Genomic DNA, 19897 nt, shown 5'->3' with positions numbered 1-19897 from the left:
TCCGTGAAGGTACTAGGAGTGTTGCACAACTACTGAGGAGCCACCTGTGGGCAACATCCAAAAGGTTCAGAGAGGCAAAGGTGGTTTGAAACCTTCAGTTATGAGTAACCAACAGGTAAACCAGAAGTATACTGACAGGGATAAGGTCAAGATTTCTTCCCTGAGATGGAAGACGTATGCACAAACCAAAGTTGGATCTGCAAGCAAGTAGCCTCACCAATCCAGAACGAACATTGTCCGCAAACTTCCTTCTTGTTCCCGCTGGGGCTAATGACAAGGCTACATTACTCATAGGGAAGGTTTCAAGTCCTCAAGTAGGACTGCATGGCCCTCATGTGACACCAGGCATCTTCCTGTCAGCTTACACAGAGGGATAAGATTGACAAGGTCCTAAATTGGTGTTTGAGTGTGACTGGTACTGGCCTTTCACCACAGTCTGTGAAATGACGAAGGCAACAGAATCCCAACTCTCAAAAGTTCGACAACATAAAGTGTGCAGAGAAGAGAGACAATCTTGAGTGAAAGATTCTTATGATACATATCGAATGAGGATCTAATTACAACAATACAGTAGAGTGATAGCCAATTCATTTTAAAATCTACACATAATCTTCTTCTCCATACATTAAAAGTGAACAGAAAGTATAACCTAACATTTAGAGTGAACATAAATAAGAATACAATATAAAATATCTTTTTAATTAATTTGTATTTTTCCTAACTAGACAAACCGAAGACTTTTAACAGGAGTATGATTTCAGCAAGATAGAGACAACTGGTGAAATCTAACCGAGGCCCTTTGCGTCAACAGACATAAGGGAGGAGGATGATGATTGAATGATTGATTGAGAGTTTTCTGGCATCCAGAGATGATGATGATGATTTTGTCAGTAGTTACTGGTGGTTGGTGTAGAAGAACCTCCCCTAGCCAGCACACTGAATAGCCACTTTGAGCTGCACCTAGGACTTGTGGGGTGCCTGAAGCGTGAAGTGTAATTTAAAGGAATCAGATTTTTATGGTTAAGAAAATTACAAATTACATTTAAAATTAGTGATTTGTTCTTACACAGATACAAACCCTCAACCCTCAAAATGAGACTTGTCCTTAGGAATGAGGAAGTTCCTATAGCCAAGCTGACTGGTTTGAAATCACAGGATGTCACAACACTCGGACCTGTAGAGATACGGAAGTATTGACTCCTATCCACCTCCTTACAACCTGAGAAAAATTTCTTGGGTGACAGGGTAGGTTTTTGTTGAAAAGACAAACTGTCACGGAGAAACCTATATCCTAGGTGATATGATGCCTGAAATGACAAATTCGGAGATAATTTGTATTTTTCCTAACATTACAAACCTTAGCTATTTACATAGGGGTTTCTTTCGGTGTAGCTGAAATGACCAGCCATTAGATTTTTAACGAGGGTTAACTACCCCCCGCTAGTTAGCAGGGGGTAGGGAATGGGTAGCTTGCTACCCCCCCCCCCCACACACACACACCGGTGAGTTGTCTCACTTCACTTAGAGGTAGGACTTGACTTGGGGGACAGGGCTGGTGGGCAAATATGTGTAAATAGCTAAGGTTTGTATGGTTAGGAAAAATACAAATTATCTCCGAATTTGTCATTTGTTCTGTAACCGATATACAAACCACGCTATTTACATAGGGTGACTTACCCCTTAGGAAGGGCGGAAAGTCCCCAGCCTTAGTGGCTTTGGCTTTCACCCGGGGACCCGAAATCCGAGTGAGCAGCACTCGAGAAAGGGGGTACCTGCACCTCGCACTTATCGTTGCTTGCTACGAACGTGCAGCCTACATAAGTTGTGTGTGGAGGAAGTTGTGACTCGTCCTAGAAAGTTGACCTGGAGTTCTTTAGATAAAAATCTAGGCTAGGAAGTTCCCAATACCACCTCGTCAGGGTATGGGGGACGCAAACAGTATTATAGCTAATACTGTACTAGGAGCACAAGGGAGCATGGTTTACCTGCAGAGGTTGAGGTCAGCTATGCAAAGACCAGGCTGCTGCTTTCCCCAAGGGAGGGGAGAATGAAGAAAGAAGTAAGGGCCAGACATACTCTTTCAATCATGCAGACTAACACCGGGTAACAATGCCCCCAACCTTCTGCTACTTGTCCATTAAGGAGCTTGAGGTTAGACCAGCTGTTGTGCAGCCACCACAGGGCCAATAGAAAAGGTATCGAGGCTCCTGTGGGTCACGTCCTGCAGGTAGTGGGCTGTGAGGGTTGTTTGGCGCTTCCACACCCCAGCTTATAAGACCTACGGCACAGAGAAATTTCTCTTGAAAGCCAGGGACGTAGCGATGCCCCTGACATCGTGCGCTCTAGGGCGACGTGACGGAGGAGGGTCAGGATTCAAGGCGTGTTGAATAACCTTCCGGATCCAGGCCGAGATGGTGTTCTTGGTGACCCTCCTCTTCGTCCTTCCTGTGCTTATGAATAATGCTTGCACATGAGGACGGACTGCAGCTGTTCTTTTCCAGTAACGCCTCAGACTCCTCACTGGGCAAAGTAACAGATGGTCTTGGTCACTTGTTACAGAACGAAGACTCGTTACCCCGAAGGAGTCGAACCTAGGGTCTGACACCCCAGGATTCTGAGTCTTGGCAACAAACTCAGGAACAAACCTGAACGTTACCTCCCCCATCCCCTTGAATGGGCGACATCGTAAGAAAGACCATGAAGTTCACTGACCCGCTTGGCCGAGGCCAAAACGAGCAGGAAAGCCGTCTTCCAAGACAGGTGGCGATCAGACGCCTGGCGTAATGGTTCAAACGGGGCTCTCTTCAGAGCCCTGAGGACCTGACCCACGTTCCAAGGAGGAGATCTTACTTCTGACTGAGGGCAGGTAAGCTCATAGCTATGTATGAGTAGAGAAAGTTCTAACGAAGAGGAAATGTCCACTCCTTTCAGCCTAAAAGCCAGGCTTAAGGCTGAGCGATACCCTTTCACCGCCGGAACTGAAAGGCGCATTTCCTCCCGTAAATACACAAGGAACTCCGCTATTGCTGGAATAGTGGCATCGAGCGGAGGGATATCCCTCCCACGACACCAACCACAGAAGACTTTCCACTTCGCCTGGTAGACTCCGATAGAGGACTTGCGCAGGTGGCGAGACATCCTGTCCGCAACCTGTTGCGAAAATCCTCTCTCCGTGAGGAGACGCTGGATAGTCTCCAGGCGTGAAGCTGAAGCAACGCTACGGCTTTGTGGAATATGTTGCAGTGTGGTTGTCTGAGTAGCTCGTGTCGTGGGGAGAGTTCCCTTGGAAGCTCCGTCAGGAGCTGCAGAAGGTCAAAAACCATTCCGCGTGATGCCACAGCGGAGCTACAATAGTCATGGAGAGATTGACCGATAGTCTGGTCTTGTTGAGCACCCTTCTCATCAGACAGAATGGTGGGAAGGCGTAAACGTCGATGTTGTCCCACCTCTGCTGAAAAGCATCTTGCCAGAGAGCCTTGGGGTCCGGGATTGGAGAACAGTACAGGGGCAGCTTGAAATTTAAGGCTGTCGCGAACAGATCTACTGTCGGGGAACCCAACAAAGTCAGGACTTTGTTGGCTATCTGAGGATCCAAAAACAACTCGGTACCCACTATCTGCGTCACTCTGCTCAGACTGTCGGCGAGCACATTCCTCTTGCCCGGAATGAAGCAAGCCGAAAGTGTGACCGAGTGGGCTTCGGACCACCCCAGAATCTCTACTGCAAGATGGGATAGCTGTTGAGAAAAGGTACCTCCCTGCTTGTTGATTAAGCCACTACCGTGGTGTTGTCGCTCATCACTACCACGGAGTGGCCCACCAGGGTCCGTTAGAACTGTTGAAGAGCCAGGAAAACGGCCTTCATTTCTAGCAGGTTGATGTGGAGGTACTTTTCTGATTCTGACCAGAGGCCTGATATCCTTTGGTTCAGAATATGGGCCCCCCACCCTTCTTTTGACGCGTCCGAAAACAGAGTCAAATCCGGGGGGAGCACGAGAAGATCCACTCCCTTTCGAAGGTTCACGTCGTTCAGCCACCACCGAAGATCTGTCAGTTCCGTGGGTCCTATAGGAACCATAAAGTCCGGGGGATCGGAGCCCTGATTCCACCGGGACTTTAGCCGCCATTGCAGGGATCTTATCCTGAGGCGACCGTTCGGAACTAGACGTGCCAAGGAGGAGAGGTGACCTAGAAGACGTAACCAAGATTGGGCCGGAAGCTCTTCCCGCCTGAGGAAAGATTCTGCGACCCTCCTCAGCCTTGCTATCCTGTCGTCTGATGGAAAGGCTTTGTGGAGATCGGTGTCTAATATCATGCCTAGACATACCAGTCTTTTCGTCGGAAGCAGAGAGGACTTCTCGAGATTTACCATGATCCCCAGATCTCGGCAAACCTCCAGAAGCCTGTCCCGGTGTCGAAGAAGGGTCGACTCCGAGTCTGCCAGGAGCAGCTAGTCGTCCAGATAACGGAGGAGACGTATGCCATTCCTGTGAGCCCAAGGTGAAATCAGTGTGAACACCTTGGTGAACACCTGGGGTGCTGTGGAGAGACCGAAACACAGCACCTTGAACTGGTAGATCTTGCTGTCTAGGCTGAATTTCAAGTACTTCCTGGAAGACGGATGGATTGGGATCTGGAAGTACGCGTCCTTCAGATCCAGTGTGCACATGAAGTCTTGCGGTCTCACTGCAAGTCTGACCGTGTCTGCTGTCTTCATGCTGAACGAAGTTTGCTTGACAAACTTGTTCAGGGCTGAGAGATCAATGACCGGTCTCCAGCCTCCAGACGCCTTCTTTACAAGAAAGAGTCGACTGAAGAAGCCTGGGGAGCCGTTGTCGACCTCCTGGAGAGCATCCTTCTTGAGCATGGTCTCGACTTCTGCCTGAAGGGCTAACCCCTTTGCCGATCTCATGGCATAGGAGTTCAGCGACACTGGATTCGCTGTTAGGAGAGGTGGAGATGTCGTGAATGGGACGCGATAACCTTGGCCGATCACAGAGACCGTCCAAGAATCGGCCCCAAGTTGCTGCCACCTGTGCCCGCAACTTTTCAGGCATCCCCCCACAGGTGGACACGTGGGGGGATTGCTGATCCTAGAGCTTGCGGCCTCGGCCGCTGCCCCTAGGATTCTTTCCTCCCCTAGAGGACTTGCCGCGCCTTCTGTCCTTGGTCTGAAAGGGCTGCGGCTTAGACACCCCTGTCTTAGCTGCCGGAGTCTGCTTCGGAGTCTTGCGAGGCTGCTGTTGCTGTTGAGGTGCCGGAGGCCTGTAGGGCCGAGATGTCAGGGCCCTCTGGAGGAGAGAATCTTGATTTGATCTCCTCCACCTCTCAGCCGTACGTTCTATGTCCTTGGGCTCAAGCAGATCCCTCCCAGTGACGGAGGAGTGCCTGAGCCTGCAGACGTCCACGGCGGGGACCTTCGGATGGAACCTCTCGGTCACTGCGTCGCAACGCTTGAGGATCGAGTTAGCCCACAGGTTAGCAACCTGGTGAGCGAGGAACTCGATCGAATGCGTGCCCGAGAGGAGGAAGGTCTCCAAAGCCTTCCTATTGCTCTCCTTGGACAGATCCTCAAAGCGCAAAAGGATGCCCAGAGATCCCAGCCAAACGTCCAGCCACAAAGTTGCCTGCATGGCACTCTTCGCGACCTTCTCAAGGTTCAGGATCTCCGACGCCGAGAACGTCACCTGCCGGGCGGAGAGCTTCTCGAGAGGAGTTCCCCTGGTCAGCTCTTCCACGGAATGGTGGAGCGGAAGGGCCATACTGGACTCCCCCATGATCTCAAAGTACCTCCTCTGATGTACTCGAGAAGGCGGGAGGAGTTTGAACCCGGCAGAAGAACGACCGGAGGAGGCGAGCTCAGTGAGCTGGGCTTCGACCCTGTCCCTGGCCCCTTTCACCCCTTTGGACCAAGGCAAAGCTGCGCTGGACTTAGGGGGTTTCTGGGTGCCGTAGACTTGGTCTAGCACCGTGTCCTTGCCCTCACGAGGGGCAGTCTCCAGGTCCTTAAACTTGTTGAGTTGCCTCATCAAGCCTAGGACCTGCCAGAAAGCATGCTCCGACTCGAACTGATCTCCTCATTGCGGACTGGCAGCTAAGTCTCCGGTCCCCAAAGGCTCATCTTGGGGAGATACGTGGATATCCTCCCAGGGTCTAGTTTGGCTCTGGACAGATCCTGGATGACGATTTAGGAATCGTCTTGGAGTCCTTGGACTCCCTCCCAGGAGGAATACAGGACTCCAGCAAAGAGGTCCGGAAGGGGGCTTCCCCGCGCGAAGCTTCTCTCCAAAGAGGAGGAGTTCCTCCCATTGGTGCCGTGGGGGACAACTCCTCCTTGCTGGATTCTTCTGAGGACGGGACCACACCGTCAACAGGAGACGGAGAAACAGTACGCGAAGGAGAAGGTGAAGGAGTCGTCCTGACCGACCTCCGACCTCTTGGGAGCCAACTTCTCCCCAGGAGAAGTCACCACGAAGTCCACTCCTCTCCTTCTCTTCAGCGGGGATGAGTCTGCCGTTGGTTTAAAACCATATCAACAAGGGCAGGCTTCACAGCCTGAACCACTGCGTTCATTATGTGACGGAACCAAGGTTGACGGGTAACTGACACTGTGTCAGTTATCCCTGCCTGAGAGAAGGGGATCTCCTGACCCTTCGGAGTGGACACCACGGGGCCTGCCTGAAATGAAGAAAAAGAATGTTGCGGTGGCGATCCAGAGGCTGATCTGGAAGTATGCGTCCCTATCAGTTGGCCGCGCTGATGATCCCTGCGAGAATGGGGATCGTGGTGTTTCTCACGCGAAAAGGTATTTGAGGAATCGTGCACGAGCGATTTCCGAAGCGCGGGCGCATTGCCGCATGTGGAAGAATGCGCGTGGGTACGTTCGCTCGCGGGCGAGGGGGCGCGTGGGCGAAGAGACACGATGGCGCATTGGCGAGCGGTCGCGTTGGCGAGGGAACGCATTGGCGCGCACGTGACCGTGTAGGTGAGGGAGTGCGCTGAGCACTAGGCGACCAATGGTGGCGCGTAGGAGACCGGCGATGTTCGGGCGAAACAAGCCGCGAGCGACTTGGAGAGCGTTTGCCAGGCGGGGAGCGCTGGCGCGTTGAAGAACGCTGGCTCGTTGGCGAGCGATGACGCGTGTGCTCCGGAGAACGACGGCGCGTACCAAGGACGGGCGAACGACTGCGCACAGGCGATTTATCACGCTGGCGAGTTGGAGACCTGGGGCGATCAGCCTTAAGGGGGTGATGGCGTTCAGAAGAGCGTTCGCGCACAGGAGATCGTTGGCGCGTAGTAAGATTACTGCGCACATCAGAAGAGGTGGAAGGAGACAAACGCGCAGGTGAACGCTCGCGAACAGGAGCTTTGCGCCGGAGCAGAAGGGTGCGCAGAGGCGCATGGGCGAGGCGACGGGATGGAACCCTTGCCTAAGTCCAGATCTGGCGATCGTGGACGCGGTGGTGGTTGTTGGCGCGCTTGGCACGCATCAGGCACAGGCTGAGCAGTAGTGCGGCTGCGCACAGGAGAACGAAGGCGCTTAGGAGAACGTGGGTGCACCTTGAGCACATCAGGAACATGAGGGCGCTGCTTCGCAGGAGACCTGCGAGTAGGAGAGCGCTGGCGAGCAGGAGATCGCTGGCGAGTTAAGTCAGAAGACTGTAACTCGGGGGAGTGCTTATGCGCTACTGCACATGAACGCGCAGGAGGGCGTGCAGGGGAACCCTGACGCGCAAGGGACTTACCCACACCGTGAGTAGAGTCCCTTTTCCCTGAAGGGATCGGTGCCTGTTGGATAACAGGGTGAGAAGGCGCCCAAAGCGCATCTGCAGCCAGGAACGGAGAAGGTAGGTCGGAAGATCTGGCAGGCGTAGGGGATCGCGAACGATCCGCGGAGAGGTCAAGGGTCGCTGCAGCGAAGGTCTGCTCCAGACTGGAGGGCTCCTCCTTAGGGGGAGGAACAGGAGAAGACGACCCAAAGAGGCACCTCTTCACTCCCTTATAGGGAGAAGGAAGTCCTCTGCTGCGGAGAGGCCGACGGGCCTTACGTCGAATACGACCACGAGGAAGGGTGTCCGGGTCATCAGTCCTCCTAAGAGGAGTCTCTGTAAGCGCGCTCCCCCAAGAGGAAGACCCGTCCGGAGGAGAGACCGTGGGACTCCCCTCCCCCCTCAGTGTATCTTCGGAGGGGGGCGGAGAGCCTTCAGCAACGTCTGCAACAGGAGCAGTATCAAGGGTTTGACCAGACCCGTCGGAAGGCTCGGCCAAAACAGTGTTGACAAAATCCGAAGGGAATACCTCCGGTATTACCGGCGACTGTTTGACCGCAGCCCCCTACTGGATCAGGTCAAACAGGGCTTCCTTGGAGGGTGAGCCCTTAAGCCCCAAGGAAGCCCAAAGCTGGAACAAATCATTAGACACAGTTTGGTCATATTCATCAAATTCCAAATTATCCTCCCCCGGAGGAGAAGAGGGAGCTGCCACGCTAAGGGAGGCAACGCCCTCTCCCGCACCCCGAGGTCGGGAAACACCACTAGGGCCTGCGCTACCACTCGGCAGTCTCTCAGGAGAGACCGATCGAGTGGGAGCTTCCGAGGAGGTTCGGGCGGCGGAAGAGGAGTCCTTAGAGCCTTCCTTCTTCAAGGTTGCCCCTGAAGGAGAACGGTCTCTCTTGGACTTCTTGCGCCGACGGCCGAACTTCTCCCACTGGGAGGCAGACCACTCCCTACACTCACTACAAGTATTCTCCCTATCACACCGTCGGCCTCGGCACTGCGGGCAAAGGGTGAGAGGATCGGTGTCCTCCGCAGACATGAAGGTCCCACAAGGGCGGCCATCGAGTCCAAGGCACTTGCGCATAACGACGATAACGGTCGAGGCCAACTTCCAAACACACAGACACTAGAAAAAGCAAAGAAAAACAAATTAAGGCTGTCATTAATGAGGACGAAAACAGCAACGTCTGTACTTTGTCAGAGGCAAAAGTGAAGTGAGACAACTCACCGGTGTGTGGGGGGGAGGGGTAGCAAGCTACCCCTTCCCTACCCCCTGCTAACTAGCGGGGGGGTAGTTAACCCTCGTTAAAAATCTAATGGCTCGTCATTTCAGCTACGCCGAAAGAAAACCCTATGTAAATAGCGTGGTTTGTATTTCGGTTACGGAACAAATGTATGTTCAATTTAAAGAAATGAGTTGTATACAAAAAGGAAGAAGAAGAAGAAGAAGAAGAAGAAGAAGAAGAAGAAGAGTTGTCTACATTGTGTTCATCCTCCTCCTCATAAGGAAGATGAGGGAGAGATATGCTTCTATATTTTATAAACCAAAAAGTTGCTCAATACGTAAGATTACCTGCATCAACGTACAATCCAGCAAATAACGGCACAATCTCTGCACTCCAAGGGGGGGAGGAAAATAAGAGAAAAAGGGCCACCACATATTCTTACCTCTCATCCTATCTCAGATGAGATGTTACATGACCTGCTGTTCATGGTGCTATCAATGGCCCATGAGAGAACGTGTCTGAGGACTTTTGGGTATACAGTACTCCCACAGATAGTGGGCCAAGAAGGATGTCTGGCCTTTCCAGACTCTGGCCTTCAAAACTTACACCAATGACAGGTTCATCCTAAAGGCTAGCGTTGAACCAATCATTGTGAGCGTGTACTTGAGAGGGTTCATGTGGATTCAGAGCTGACAGTGGCTATGCTCTCCTAATATTTTCTTGGCAATCTTCTTCTTAAACCTGCTTGTGCTAAGGAAAATATTTTGGTGCTGCAGTCTAAAGGGCTGAGTCCACTACAGGTAGCACTGTAACACCCTCACAAGACAAAGAAGCAAACTACCTGTAACTCTGGTTGCATCTTTAAGGGACGAGATGGAGAAGGACTTGAACCTGAGATCATGAATGGAGAGGATCTGAGTCTCATAATAAACTCAGGAGCAAAGGAGAATGAGACCTTCTATCCTTTAGTTTGACTATTAACATATGACATGCCATAAAATTTACCTACTCTTGAGGTACTGCACTGTACCTAAGAATTTGGGTGACGTCCCATGTAGGTGGCTCGAGTTCCCTAGGAGGACAAGACTGCTTGAAGCTTCTCATGAACATATACAGTTCTATGAAGAAGAGCTTCGAGCAGTCGTGTTCCCCCCAGGCTGCTAGAGTGCCCCAGTGGGATGTGGCTAGGGTATTGAAGATGCTCTCGGAACCTCCCTTCGAGCCCCTCAAAGACATCTTGGACAAGGAGCTCACCCTCAAGACGGTCTTTCTGTTAGCCCTTGCATCAGCAAAAAGAGTAGGTGACATTTATGGTCTGTCTTACGAGGTCTCACACTCTAAGAGCTGGCGAGAAGCTACCTTCAGATTCTTACCCTCCTTTGTAGCCAAGACTCAGAATCCAGCTGTTTGGGAACCCAAGTTTGAAGGGTTCTCAGTGCCAGCTATCCCGCGTTCGGACAACCCGAGGGACTTGCTCCTGTGCCCAGTCAGGGCAGTACGGAAGTACCTAGAGAGAACGGCCAAACTTCGTCCCGAGACCAAGAGTCTGTTCGTTTCCTCGGGACTGGTGAAGAAGCCGGCCTCCAAAAATATGATCTCCTTCTGGCTACGACAGGTGATCATGACAGCCTTCAGTAGTGCAGGGGTCCCTCTTCCAGGAAGGCCTAGACCCCACAATATTAGAGGACTGAGTACTTCATTGGCCTTTGAAAAGAACATGGCAGTGGGCCAAATCTTGAGAGCAGGTACATGGTCTAGACAGTCTACCTTTATAGCTCACTACTTAAAGGATTGTTCGAAGAAATCCTTGGATGGGTTCTCTCTCGGACCCGTCATTTCCGCACTCCAAAAGATTTAAGGTGTAGCCCCGGGGGAACCGTAGGCGGTAAGTCCAAGAGACACGGGTTCCTTCCTTACCCTTTTTTCCCCTATCACCTTCCCCTACATAACCCTTAAATCCTTCAACTGCCATGGGATACACTGTCAGTGAAAGAATGCGTCTCCAAGGATTTTTGCAGAGGTGAGTTACTTAGACACTAAGATAGTTTTTTGCGTAGTTTTCCTTATTTTCTGGTTTTCCTTTGGGGTCAGTAGAACCTAGCCTCCTATCTAGGTCCCTCTTCTCTCTTCATCAACGGTCTCTAGGTCCGGAAGGCCACTCCCACCTCCTAAAGTATAAGTCTCCTAAGAAAATAGTTCAAGGTAAGTACTCCATGTTGGAAAAAAATCACAAATTTTAAGTAATTTGTATTTTTCCAACCAGTACTTACCTCGAACTAGTTTCGGGTTATGCCCCGAGTGCCTTACAGGACTTCATAGAAACCTATCCATCAAAACTTACTGGAGCTCGAGACCTGAGCAAGCATGCTCTCTGACCCCGGGTCGCCTCATGGCGCGTATCACTCCGCCAGAGGTTACCCCGCATAGAAAACGGGAGTAGGGTAAACTGGTCGGTTGGCAGGAGATCCCAGATACTCCTAAGAAAGTAGTTCGAGGTAAGTACTCCATGTTGGAACAAATACAGATTACCTTTAAAATTTGATACTTGTTCCTACGCGGTATACAAACCCTCGTCCTTTAAATAGGAACCCTCACTGCTTGGATGCTTGAAAGTCCCCAACGAATCAAACGGTGAAATTCTTGTAACTTTTCTCAACGTGTTCAACACTTGGTTTGAGGAGAGTGAAGCGAAGACACTACCACCCCCCATCTGCTTACCATAAGGATGATAAACTGACTGGACCTAAGGTGTCCATAACGTACTTTACCAAATACAAAAAAACCCTTTCCCTGCAAGGAAAAATATTGGCCAAATCGAAATCTAGGTAGTGAACCCTCGTTTATCGCGGTAGATAGGTTCCAGTCGCGGCCGCGATAGGTGAAAATCCGCGAAGTAGTGACACCATATTTACCTATTTATTCAACATGTATATTCAGACTTTTAAAACCTTCCCTTGTACGTAGTACTGTTAACAAACTACCCTTTAATGTACAGAACACTTAATGCATGTACTACAGTACCCTAAACTAAAACAGGCACGAATATTAAAGGTGATTTTATATCATGCATTTCCTAAACATGCTAAAATGCACGATAAAAAATGGCAACCAATGTTTTGTTTACATTTATCTCTGATCATAATGAAGAAACAAACTGGAGGTAGAGCTTTGCTTATTACCCAGACATATTTCCCATACTTTTCCCTTAGAACTACATCACATCTTCCTACTTTAGATATATATATATATATATATATATATATATATATATATGTGTGTGTGTGTGTGTGTATATATATATTTATATGTATACACATATACATACCTACATATATACATAAATACATGCATACATATATATATATGGGTTATGGAAAAAATCCGCGAAGTGGTGAATCCGCGATGGTCGAACCGCGAAGTAGCGAGGGTTCACTGTATAAGATTAATAGCTTCCTATTTGATTCACTTTTAGTTTAAAAAATGGAGCTCTGAAGAATAACCCATTATCTAGTCCGACAAGCTTGCAACACTTTGACCACTGACCTCAAGAGAAGGCCAGAAGAATGAAGAAGAGCCTGTTATATTACATTATACCAACTTGTCAATAACGTTAACATAGTAAGAGGCTGGGCTTGCTATACAATAGATTAGCATCCACCACTGGTCCAAGCATAAAAATGTCTAGGGACTTGTGGATACAGTCTCTCAGGTAAAAGGCTGTAAAGGTGCTCGGCCTCTTCCAGACATGTGCCTTTAAAACTTGGCCCACTAACAGGTTACTTTGGGATGAGAGAGATAGGGTAATAACCCTGACTTCCTGAGCTCTGATCCTGGCTGGTGACTAAACTGTCTCGTTGGTCAAGGAATAAGCTCTCCCGAATTGTCTCACAAAGCCAGAAAATGATCTTGTTCCTTGATACCTCTTTCTTGGACCTGCCAGTGCTAACAGAGTCCCCTACACTCAGGTCTGAGGTGTCAGGTCCTATTCGGATAACACGGCTGATACCTTACAGGACACAAAAGTATCTTGTCTTCATCACCACGCGATGAATATCAGACAGCGGGGATAGAGAAGGACTCAAACCTGGATCATGCACCACTGGATTCTGAGTCTTAGCTACAAACTCCGTCACAAAACTATAGGAGGTATCCTTCCATCCACGAGCATGGGTGATTACATAAGAGAGACTGTGCAACTCGCTCACTCTCTTCGTCAGTGCTATGGCTAGCAAGAAAACGGTTGTAGGACATAATGCCGACGGACATAATGTCGACGGACATAATGAAGATGGACAAAATGTCGACAGACAAAATGTAGACATTTGTTAGAGTAGGACAAAATGTCGATGGACGTAATGTCAACGAGCATTATAATAATAATAATGATAATAATAATAATAACATAATGATCATATTAATACTACTACTATTACTACTACTACTACTACGACTACTACTACTAATAATAATAATAATGATAATAATAACTTTTTTTTACGCTAACAAATGCGTTGAAACCATTCTATCTTGGTAGTTATCACATTAGATAACTCTTTTGTTGTTTACATATTTGCCAAAACCCAGCTGTTGTTTACTTATTTCTCCAACACCGGTAATTGTCTCGCTTCGCTTTGCAAACAATTTAATGACCAAAACTAATGTATTCTAAACGATAAAAAACTTTTCAAATTCTCAACGAAGAAAGATTTTTCAAATTTTATTATTTCTCCAAGATCTGCAGTATCTTGAAACCGTTTTTTCGGCCTGCCCATAGCTATAATGGAGATAACAAAACTAACAAAGGCGGCAAAAAACTTCTTTACGAAGGCTTTGCTTATGTTGTCGATAAGAGAAAGGAAGATAGGATCTTGTGGCGATGTGAAAAACGTGGATATTGTGGTGGACGAATAACAACTGCTAACGATACTGTGCTTTCTTTTGCAAGCCATTCTCGCCAGCCGGATAGTCTCAGATGTGATGTTTTAAAAATCCAGAACAACATAAAAGACAGGGCCAGCATTACAGAAGATATTCCCTCAAATATAATTCACAACGCTACAGCAAACATATCACTAGATGTGTGTGGGGCTTTGCCAAAGAAGGAGTCAATTGCGCGCACAATTAGGCGACAACGCAGTGTAAATGAACATGGAGATTTGACGACAACTACAAAAGGAGAAGCTTTTTTTGTTACACGATAGTGAGGACATCAGCATTTACTCAATGTCTAACAATCTAAGAATGTTAGAAACCTATTCAACATGGCTTTGCGATGGGACGTTTGATTCTCCTCCTATCGGGAAGCAACTTTATACTATTCATGCCCTTGTTACAAATAACAAAACACTACCAATGGTTTATTGCCTTACTAGCAAAAAGGATGAGCAAACTTACGAGTTCATTTTTAAATTTCAGAAAGACCGCAAGACGAACCCAACCTCAATCAGCGTTGATTCCGAAAGTAAAGCTATGCTAATTAAGTTTAGATCCAACGATTGTTCGATATCTGTTGGTAAAGTGGTGCAATTCCAGTCAAAGGAATATATTAATAAATTCATTTCATAAACAACAAGAAACATAATCTTTATGGGTGAACAAACAAAATTAAGAATAATGTATATGAATTATCAGGAAATAATAAATAAATGAAGATGTAGTATATATATAACTAAATGAAATGAGTCGTCGACATTTTGTCCTACTCTAACAAATGTCTACATTCTGTCAGTCGACATTTTGTCCATCGACATTATGTCCGTCGGCATTTTGTCTGCACACCAAGAAAACAGACGTCTTGCTCAAGGGCTCGAACAAGGTACGCATAAGAGCCTTGAGTACTAAGGTCACACCCTATTCTAGGCCTGAGGATTTCATGAAAAAGAAATCACTCTTGACCTTCCGTGAGGATCATGCTGTTGCAATCTGTCTGAGTGCAACTAGATAGGAAAGACCGGAAGCTCTGAAGAGCGACAGCCCTGTATATGAGACTTCTGAACCGAAAAGACCTCATCCGATCCCTTAACTGGAGACTGAGAGCGCTCAGAGGCACGAACAATCACTCATACCAGAGAAAGTTCCCTCTGTTAATGAACTCGGCTGAGGAAGCACGTCTTTATTAACTATCCCACATCCATTTGGGAGAGGAGTGAACGAGCGTGTGTGAGCAGCATGACAGCGCGACAAGGCGATTACTTCAAATGAGCTCGACTATCATCATCAATAGCTTAGATTGTCAAAACCCTGTGCGTAATCAAGATCACGATTTAGGGAGACACAAGCAAATCTCTCCACTAGGGTGAAGCACACTAAATGAGGCACATGTGGATCTTGGGATTGTGAGAACATCTGTCATCAGGAGGCACCTGAGCACAGACAAGATCTGGCGAGGCAGAGTTTTCCAGTCTAATTGGAGGAGAACGCAACCATGATGCAGCACATTTATTGGCAAAAGAAGAATCAAGAGTTCAAGCCCCTTCCACGCTCTCAGGCATGTTGCTCGTCAGGGCGCACATCATCGGGGGAGGATGCACGCCACTCTGAAGACAAGTGAGGGAGAATGTGATCATCTTATGTAAAAGAACAACGGTGTCTCTTCTGAGATGGTGAACTTGTTCCTCCTGATACTGTATTCTTCAGAGAACTCGCAGAGGGGTGGTTAATCAAGAAAGTCTGTCCCAAGCACAGAACAATGGCAGTCAGCTTGGGGTCAGAGTCACTATCAAGAACAATAGGATCATAAGGCGCTGGAATAAGCAACACAGCTGACTTCTCTCTGGACGGAGCACCTTGTAATCCAGGGAAGTTCAAAAGCATAACATACTGTAGAATCATCAAGCAGAATAATATTTGAAACTATAGAAAACTCCTCTCGAGGGAGAGGCTCACCTGTTTCGCCAAGAGAAACAGGCGAGTCTTCCAGCCTCGAGACTTGTCCAAGTGTTAATTTGTCACCTCTCTTCCCCATCCTATCTCCTGAAGAAACTGTTAGGGAAGGGTCAGAGTGCAGAGTATCAGGAGATTGAAGTAAGACTTCTAGCAGACTTCTCCAGCCTCAAGGATGAGCCCACGGGAGAGGAGCTACACTTAACCTTCTTAACCTCCTTGCCACTCATATAAGTGCCGCATTTTCCCAACACTCCAAGGCAGGTCAGCAAGTCCCTCTTGGGCCGACATACATACACACACATTGAAAAGAGAAAGAAAGGATATTAGAAAAGCCAATAGCAGGTAAGTCTTAGTCAGCGGCAGGAATCAAAATGACTATTCGGTGAACCGACATGAGGGGCGGGGCTTCCATGCCATTGGTGGTAACTATCGGCAACTGCCGAGTCCTAACTATGCTTGAATCAGTCTCCTATTAAATGGTGAAGGTTTATATTCGTGTAGGAACAACGTCTTTTGTAAAACAACATCAGGGAACTTATGCATAAATATTTGGAAGCTCTTAATTGGTTCAAAGAGCCACCTAATGTTTATGTCAACCAAATAACAGAACAGCTGTCAAAGCATTAGTCATACAGAAAAAAATGCCAAAATAGCCAGCACTCGTCCAGTTTTTATAGCAAGTTCCAGTTTTGCTAGAAACTAAAGGCTGAATATATAATATTTTAATTTCTAGCCAAATACACAAACCACATATTTTTCCTACTCCCTATCCAGTGTTTTATTCACTTCTAACCATGAATATTGGGGAAAAGCACCTGTTCATGAGATGTGCAATCCCCCATTATCATTATTATTATTATTATTACTTGCTAGGCTACAACCCCAGTTGGAAAAACAGAATGCTATAAGCCCAGGGGCCCCAACAGGGAAAATAGCCCAGTGAGGAAAGGAAACAAGGAAAAATAAAATATTTTAAGAAGAGTAACAACATTAAAATAAATATTTCCTATATCAACTATAAAAACTTTAACAAAACAAGAGGAAGAGATATCAGATAAAATGGTGTGCCTGAGTGTACCCTCAAGCAAGAGAACTCTACCCCAAGACAGTGGAAGACCATGGTACAGAGGCTATGGCACTACACAAGACTAGAGAACAATGGTTTGATTTTGGAGTGTCCTTCTCCTAGAAGAGTTGCTTACCATAGCTAAAGTCTCTCTTCTACCCTTACCAAGAGGAAAGTGGCCACTGAACAAATACAGTGCAGTAGTTAATCCCTTGAGCGAAGAAGAATTGTTTAGTAATCTGTGTGGTCACGTGTATGAGGACGGGAGAATATGTAAAGAATAGGCCAGACTATTCGGCGTATGTGTAAGCAAAGAGAAAGAACCGTAACCAGAGAGAAGGATCCAATGTAGTACTGTCTGGCCAGTCAAAGAACCACATAACTCTATGGCGGTAGTATTTCAACGGACGGCTGGTGCCCTGGCCAACCTACTACCTAATTACAGGGGATCCCAGTGGGAAACCAGGGTTTTTTTTTAGGGGGGGGGGGGGCAAACACAAAAAAACAGTGATTTGCAGAATTAGTAATGGTTATAAATGAATAATAAATGCAAGCTAACCAGTTGGAAAAATACATGGTTCATGTAAGTAGCATGAAATCAAAGAATCATGATTACCTACAATTCATATCATGTCCTGCAAATGAAATTTGCTCCACTGTGACTAGCAAATAAACATAACCTCACTACTCCTCTGTTCTGGCAAGCGGTGCAAGGATGAGCTGCGCACAACTGACATGCGGGTCATTATTTTGTGGCTATCTTATGTCTTCAAATGAACAACAATAGCTATATACTGAACACAGCGTGTTTTAAATATAATCAATTACTAAAATAAAGGAAATTACACTAAATTGAAGTCATGCTGGAACTAAAGTGGAGGAGGAAAATGGTTTTTGTAAAGCATCATCAGTAAACATATTTATAAAACTTAGATGATCTTTAAATGGTTAAAAAAAACAGCTTATGATTAAGTCATACAAAAATTAGAAAGCTGCCAAAAGCAAATAGAAACAACGCATCAGTCCTTCAATAGTAAACAATGAATTTAGAATTAAATTGTGTTCACATTTTAGTTGATCGATACGTATCCTCCAGCAGTTACCATTGGTAATAAAGAAAATACCAAAACAGCCAGCAGTCGTCCATTTCGGTAAATATATGATAATTTAATTTCTAGCCAAATACTGTACATGAACCATATATTTTTCCTACTCACTATCTTGTGTTTCATGCATTTCTGACCATAATTATTAGGGTGAATCACTCATTTATGAGTTTTTGGAACCGCTTATATTAAAACAATTATGGGGGACCAATGGGGGAAGCCGGGTTTTGGGCAGGGAAAAGCCAGAAACAAGTGATTTGCAGTAATAATAATGATCAGAAAAGAAAAATAAATACTGTATCAGGTAACCCGTTGGAAAAATATATTATTCACGTAAGTGGCTGAAAATTGCCAGTCTCATAATTATTAATGAGTCACTTCCCGTCCTTCTAATGGTTTTGGCTCTGCCGTTGCTTGCTGCAAAAATTAACATTACGGCACTGCTCCTCCGTTCTGGCAAGGGGTACATAGATGAGCTGCTATCGCAAGCCCCATGGGTCATTATTTCAGGGATGTTTTTATATTCATATAAGCAACAATATTATACACTGAACGGAGTGTTTTCATCATAATCAATTCCCGTCATCGATAAAATTACACTAAATTTTGAAACCGATTATACTTCCCTCTTAAGAGACATCTTCATGTGATGGCGATTAATCTGAAACTGAAAGGGAAGGTGGAAAAAGAAATGGCTGTTACTGAACAATATCCAGGATGCTCGTAATTGGTTAAAAAAGCCAGATAATGATTATGTCTACCAATAAACAGAACAGCTTGCAAAAGCGAATGAAAGCAATGCATGTGCAATGACTCACCATCAGTCTCCAAAATGTATACAATGGAGTTAGTGTGTGAAATAGACTTTGTATTTTAATCGACCGATACTTGCGTAATTTCCTCAAGCCCCAATCAAATATATAGTAAAAAATTAAAAACTAGCCAGAAATCGTCCATTTCCTATATCAAATTTCAGTTTCGCTAGTAATTAAAGTATATAATAACTTCCATTTCTTATAGGGAAATCCAGCTTTGGTAGAAATTAAAAAACTGTATCATATGATAAACAGTAATCTAAAAATAGGGGTGTATGTATGATAGCGGCCATCTGTATGGATGATGAAAGCCAACTTAGTATACGGCAGTAAAATGGGGGTAGCATGGGGGTGTTAGCCACCTTGTCATGTAAGTAAGTATGAAAACGACTTATAGGTTAGGGGGAGGGAGTTTACGTGAGTTGGTCTCCATTTTTTATGGGCGGCGGGAGGAACTGGCCGCTAATATACTAAGGCGCCATTCGGCATTTCCCAAAACAGAGGAGCTTTGAAATAGTGATAACTTGCGGCTGAAGCAAGCCATGGCGGAGCATTATTTATTAAATAGTGGTAATTTGGAGGACTGTTATATCCATAAAGAGGCTTATGACTTCCGACGCTCCAAGACCTGTTCGATTTTGCATGCTTCAATGTCCTAATATTGTAATAGACTATAATAAAAGTAAAATAACCTATAAATACACTGCAAATACTTCTTGATTACAAATATAAACCAATATAGTAATCAAAATAGTCCCCAATTACCTTGTTATTAGTTTTGGTTACGCTATTGTTGTTCCAGAACTTCCAGGGTCCTTCCGGTTCCTCGTTGCTCTCTCCACAACACGGTGAATCTGTGACTGTGGGCAGACTACTAGATGAAGCAAATTCATTATCATGAAATACCTCTTACACAGACAGCACAGCTTACATACTTTTACTTCTAACTTCTAGGACCTTTCTAATATACTGAGCAACCTCTTTAGTAGGGTTTATAAATTCCCCATTTCTATGTTATTATTTTT

The 19897-nt window shown here is 46.4% G+C and overlaps 2 protein-coding genes across 2 annotated transcripts in view; both read right to left on the bottom strand.

The window, feature by feature from the left end:
- The window catches only part of LOC137618046 (uro-adherence factor A-like), a 28230-nt gene extending 8463 nt beyond the window's left edge, over nucleotides 1-19767 (bottom strand). The window contains exon 1 of the mRNA XM_068347974.1: nucleotides 19638-19767. The gene's annotated coding sequence lies outside the window, so the exon portion shown is untranslated. The remainder of the gene's footprint in view (nucleotides 1-19637) is intronic.
- Nucleotides 7314-15964, bottom strand: LOC137617987 (NHS-like protein 3). The gene is made up of 3 exons (XM_068347911.1): nucleotides 15886-15964; nucleotides 12815-12982; nucleotides 7314-8212 (listed from the first exon to the last, which is right to left on the bottom strand). Exons 1-3 carry the CDS (start codon nucleotides 15962-15964, stop codon nucleotides 7314-7316), a joined length of 1146 nt encoding a protein of 381 aa, XP_068204012.1.
- Nucleotides 19768-19897: the final 130 nt, after the last annotated feature.

This window comes from Palaemon carinicauda, chromosome 24, assembly GCF_036898095.1.
Source record: "Palaemon carinicauda isolate YSFRI2023 chromosome 24, ASM3689809v2, whole genome shotgun sequence".
Taxonomy (NCBI): Eukaryota; Metazoa; Arthropoda; class Malacostraca; order Decapoda; family Palaemonidae; genus Palaemon; species Palaemon carinicauda.
The sequence above is the reverse complement of the archived record's forward strand: the minus strand, read 5'-3'. Positions and strand labels throughout refer to the sequence as shown.

Excerpts from the sequence above, each read along its gene's own strand:
- LOC137617987 (XM_068347911.1), bottom strand. The coding sequence starts at position 15,964 with ATGGGGAAGAGAGGTGACAAATTAACACTTGGACAAGTCTCGAGGCTG. Across the intron at positions 12,983-15,885 it reads TGTTTCTCTTGGCGAAACAG|GACCTGACACCTCAGACCTG; the intron begins GTGAGCCTCTCC and ends TTATCCGAATAG. Across the intron at positions 8,213-12,814 it reads CCAGGATCAGAGCTCAGGAA|ACGTTGCTGAAGGCTCTCCG; the intron begins GTCAGGGTTATT and ends CTCCTGTTGCAG.